The sequence below is a fragment of the Limulus polyphemus genome, unplaced genomic scaffold (assembly GCF_000517525.1).
Source record: "Limulus polyphemus unplaced genomic scaffold, Limulus_polyphemus-2.1.2 Scaffold3544, whole genome shotgun sequence".
Lineage (NCBI taxonomy): Eukaryota > Metazoa > Arthropoda > Merostomata > Xiphosura > Limulidae > Limulus > Limulus polyphemus.
Genome location: NW_013669154.1, coordinates 113,663 through 119,115, shown reverse-complemented (window position 1 = coordinate 119,115; position 5,453 = coordinate 113,663). Strand labels below are relative to the sequence as shown.

The 5,453-nt window shown below is 34.2% G+C and overlaps 1 protein-coding gene across 1 annotated transcript in view; it reads left to right on the top strand.

Moving 5' to 3' along the window:
* The first annotated feature begins 4,180 nt into the window (after window positions 1-4,180).
* LOC111088325 (heparan sulfate 2-O-sulfotransferase 1-like) overlaps window positions 4,181-5,453 on the top strand; it is a 16,478-nt gene continuing 15,205 nt past the window's right edge. Inside the window, exon 1 of the mRNA XM_022398100.1 lies at window positions 4,181-4,512. Within this exon, the coding sequence (XP_022253808.1) occupies window positions 4,275-4,512 (238 nt within the window). The 5' untranslated portion in view covers window positions 4,181-4,274. The remainder of the gene's footprint in view (window positions 4,513-5,453) is intronic.

The window sequence follows — 5,453 nt, the reverse complement described above, 5'->3', positions numbered from 1 at the left end:
AATTTGTATCCAAAATTTATTGAACCTTGTGACTAATAAAAGTTGACGTCACATCCTTTCTGGTGTGGATATTGATTGTGTTAGCCGTTCCTTAATTTGAAGTGATGGACTAGAGGAAAAGCAGCTAGTCATCACCACCCACCGCCAACTCTTGGGCTACTCTTTTACCAACAAAAAAGTAGGATTGACCGTCACTTTATAACGCCCTGCAGTTGAAAGGGCAAGCATGTTTCGTGACAAGATTCGAACTCGCGACCCGCAGATTAGGGTCGAGCACTCCTAACCATTAGAATATGCCAGACCTTAAAACAAACCATAGTTGTGAATTTTATAATTTCTTTTTTGCATTTCCAGCCTTTGTTAATACAACAGTTTTTTATATTGGTAAATTATACTGCCCAGTGTAGTTTTAAATAAGCAAAACGCGAAATCCTCTTATAATGCTAATTGTATCTTTATTTGTATATATATATATATATACCTGCTTATTTATAACCTATGTTTAGTCAATCTGTCATCGCTAAAATAAATAGAGCATTTAATGAGGTACCATTTAAAAAGTACATTTTCGTACATTTTTCGTTACAGACAGATTTAATAAACTTAGTTCGGTTCGGTTGCAGTGCTGGTTTTAAACAGCCGGTAATGGGTCTAGCCCCACGACGAGTACGGGTTTTCTTCGAATCCCTGTCCCACCAAACATGCTCGCCCTTTCAGCCGTGGGGGCGTTATAATGTGACGGTCAATCCCATTATTCGTTGGTAAAAGAGAAGTCCAAGAGTTGGCGGTGGGTGGTGATGACTAGCTGCCTTCCCTCTAGTCTTACACTGCTAAATTAGGGACGTCTAGCCCAGATAGCCCTCGAGTGAGCGAAATTCAAAAACAAACAAACAAACAAACTGATATGAATACCTGATATGCTTTAATTTTGTTGTTACTATAACGTAATAATGTATGAGCTAAGCCTAACACTAGTAATATAAATTGTGTCTAACAGATATTTTAAAATTCAAACAGTATAGCTTCGTATTCTGTAAAAGGGGATCGCGTGTTGTAAAAGAGAGAAGCAGCATTTCTGCACGTAAATCAGAGTAAGAAACACTCAGAATTTATCATATTTCTACCTGGAAAAATATTAGTGTAGACACTTCATAACCTGAAGTTATTTTTCAGAAAAATATTAGCGTGAACACTTCATAACCTGAAGTTATTTTTCAGAAAAATATTAGTGTGGACACTTCATAACCTGAAGTTATTCTTCGGGAAAATATTAATGTGGGCACTTCATAACCTGAAGTTATTCTTCTGAAAAATATTAGTGTGGACACTTCATAACCTGAAATTATTCTTCAGAAAAATATTAGTGTGGACACTTCGTAATCTGAAGTTATTCTTTGAAAAAATATTAGTGTGGACACTTCATAACCTGAAGTTATTTTTCAGAAAAATATTAGTGTGGACACTTCATAATCTGAAGTTATTTTTCAGAAAAATATTAGTGTGGACACTTCATAACCTGAAGTTATTCTTTGGAAAAATATTAGTGTGGACACTTCATAACCTGAAGTTATTCTTTGGAAAAATATTAGTGTGGACACTTCATAACCTGAAGTTATTCTTTGAAAAAAAGATTAGTGTAGACACTTCATAATCCGAGATAATTCTTTCAAAAGGTACCGGTGTATACTATGTATATTGAATACTATGACATTATATGCTCTAAACGTATAAATTAGCCCACTTCAAGATCTGGTATCAGTCACTGGAAAGGTCTTTCCATAAGCTCATATACTAGTATAACAACTTTTTTCGGAAGATGAAGAGAAACACACCTTCATACATCATGGTTTGTATAACTATATAATTAAATATAGTTGCGCAAACTTCTTTAAATAATGTTAATAAAAGCGAACGAAGCTGTTAAATTAACAGCTACCTTTAACATCGACTTAATTTAATTGAACCAATGTGTGCTGAAACTGCTCTAAACTGAAATCACCAGGTGGCCTTGTTATCCAATCTGATCTAAAACGTGTTTCATATGGAAAGAGTCACTAAAAGTCACTAAAAGACTTAGTTTAACAATTGTAAGTTTTTTCACTTTGATTAACCACGCGAGGTTTAAAGCCCCTTTTATTGAGCGTGGTTATATTTAGCATCATATGTTACATAACACGAAGTTCACGAACGTGTGTTCTTGCGTCAATTTAACACAATCACAGCCTCTTCTATACGCTGTTTACATTATCCGCTCATGTCAAGAGTTTATGCAGTTTTAACCTCTCTAACCATGGAAAGAAAAAAACGTTGCGCGTTTGAAAAATATTAATCAAAGCGACTGGTTTTCAGTGTCACAGCCTCAAATCGGTAAACACGGTTCGTTTTTGCTTATTTGTTTTTGCTTTGGAGTCGAATATAGTAATTAAGGAACAGGACTGTGGAATCCGATGGTCTGAAAAATCGCTCTCCGCACTTTGGAGTCGTAAGCGCATTATTGTAGCGGCGGTAAAACGACTCCGTTCGGTTAGACTAGCCTAAGAGTTGGCGCTGGTTACAATTAACTCGCTGACTTCCATTATTTGACTTCCCTTTAGTTTAGTAGTTCCAAATTAGGGACGGCCAAAATATGTAGGCTTGTTTATCTTCGTTAACGAATGTGTTACTTTTACATTATTATAGCTTTCCTCCATGTAGATAGGTTAATATTGATGACAAGTTTATGAAAAATTACAAGTAGGCAGACTTATGACGTTAAAATTTGGGTTTCGATACCCGTGATGGACAGAGCACAGACAGCCCATTGTATAGCATTGTGCTTAACTACAAACAAACAGAAGCACCTCCCCCAGTGGTTCAGCAGAAAGTCTACAGACTTATGACGCTAAAATTTGGGTTTCGATACCCATTGTGTAACTTTGGCGTGTGCTCGTTCGTGCCCAGATAATGTAACAAAGACAACTGTGTAAACAAATGTGCAAATGTCATCTGAAAACCCTATCAAAGTTATAATCATACAATAAAAAAACAGATAAACAGCGAACAGCATTTAACTTTACTTGGAAAATTATTAATAGTGCCGTGATATTGAAGATTTCACGGGTCCTGCAAGATCCAATCGTTTGAATATAAATGATATCATAAATAATGGACTATTTAAGGCATTTAAACACCTTTGTAATATATATACACCGTAACTAAGAACACAAGGCATTCCTTATTTCTAGAATGTCGCTTAGCAACACAACAACAATATACAGTATCGTTGATTGGAAAATACGGTAGGTGTAGCGTGTAACTGAAGGTAAAAAAAAAGGAAGAAAACCACTTTTACTTTGTCAGGAAATATGACTTCTCTCCACTCTTTTAAGCACCAAAAATGAATCAACCGAAATAATTTACCTTTAAAAATTGAAACAATAACTTATATTTTACGCATGCATATATATATATTCATAAATATATGTAGTGTGTGTATATATATTTACGTATACCGTACACTACCAAGTATATATAACTTTTTACCTTTGTATCGCTTTGTGCATAGATAGATAGATCCCTCTAAGTTTCAGTTTCAAAATTATTTAACTTTATTTATAATATTTTCAAACATTCGGTTAGAATAGAAAATATAACCCAAAAATAAAACTCGAGATATATATTTATTTATTTTCTATTTTTACAAAATTCAAACCTACGTTTAGTTCAGTTTCTGACTATTATATTTATACTTAACCCTAATTCCTATTGGTATTGCTATGATGTATGTTTAAACAAAATGTGCTTACTAGATAAACATTTAGATATTTTCACTCTCAAAATGAAACGGTTGAATTTGCATTATATACTGTTTTTTATGGCATAACTTATCCTTCAGCTGCATTGAGATAGTTTATATTATCGTGAATAATGAAAAAGGCATATTTCAAAAGCTGCTGAAGCTTCCACAGACATAATGATTGAGTATATGAAACATTTTTATTAAATGATTCCTGTAGCTATACCCCTAACCGCATCACGACACGCATAATACAGAAACACCTACAAACTTTCGATAGCTACGGTCAAAAGACAGCATCTGTATATACACACACACACATATAAGCGGGTAGAAAAAAAAAAAAGTACACATTAACGCGCATGCGTGATTAAAGTTCACGACTTTGTATTTACGACGAGCCTTACACGAACAGGGACTCAAAATACAAGCAGAGGAAGACGACGTTCACGCAATAAGTTAAACAGTTTAATAGGGAAAGAAGTGCAGTACAATTAGAATGAGATTGTTTCGTTTAATTAAAAATACTTTTATTCCTGGTGTTTTCTTCTTCGCCGTTGTTTTGTTTTTCTACGATTTCGGGCATCTTTATCCTAAAGATATTCAGAGTAACATACTCATCCAAACTGACCGGAAAAGTCCTTCCAATCGAACCAGGTTAGAAAATCAAGTTACAAAAACGAATCACCTGCAAGAAAAGAAACTGAAAGGATACAGTGCGAATTACGTCAGTACAGGTAATGCTTTGACTTTTCAAAGACAATAAATCAAACTTATGGTAATGTTTAAAGGTGCTTCAGCTTTGTTATATATTGGCCTACGTGTAAAAAAAAATAGTTTTTAATTTCTATGGCCTCCTAACTTAATATTGCAAGAATACTGCTGCGTAGTTATGCAGATGAGATGGTATGCGGGTAACAGCACCTACATGAGATTAGTATTTGTGGTGAGTTTATAATCGACAAAAAACAATAAGTGTTCCTACCCTTGTTTCTGAAATAAACTTCAGGGAAACAGCGGTAAATCTACGGACTTACAACGCCAAACTCCGGGGTTCGATTCTCCGCAGTGAACACAGTAGATAGCCTAATGTGGCTTTGCTCTAAAACAAACAACCAAACTTTGTGACCGATTACACTTAACCCTAATACATCTAAGATAACGAAAGCTTATTTTAATAAATACTGAATTAGAAGAACTTTATCATTGACACTTATTATAAGTTTCCATTTTAACGTAAATATGACGATATACTGCCGGTTGACACTTACTATAAGTTTCTATTTTAACATAGAGATTACAATATACTGCCGGTTAACAATTACTATAAATTCCCATTCTAACAGAAGGCTTACGATATATTGCCACTTAATTACAAGTTGTCATTATAACAGAATGATTAAAATATACTACTGGTTGACAAGTAGCTATAAGTTTCCATTATAAAGGAAATATTATGATATATTGTCGGTTGACGTTTAGCTATAGGTTTCCATCATAAAAGAAGGATTAAGATATATTGCAGTTTGACACCTAACTAAAAGTTACCATTATAAAAGAAGGATCAGGATATACTACCGGTTGACACCTAACTATAAGTTACCATTATAAAAGAAGGATCAGGATATACTACCGGTTGACACCTAACTATAAGTTACCATTACAAAAGAAAGATCAG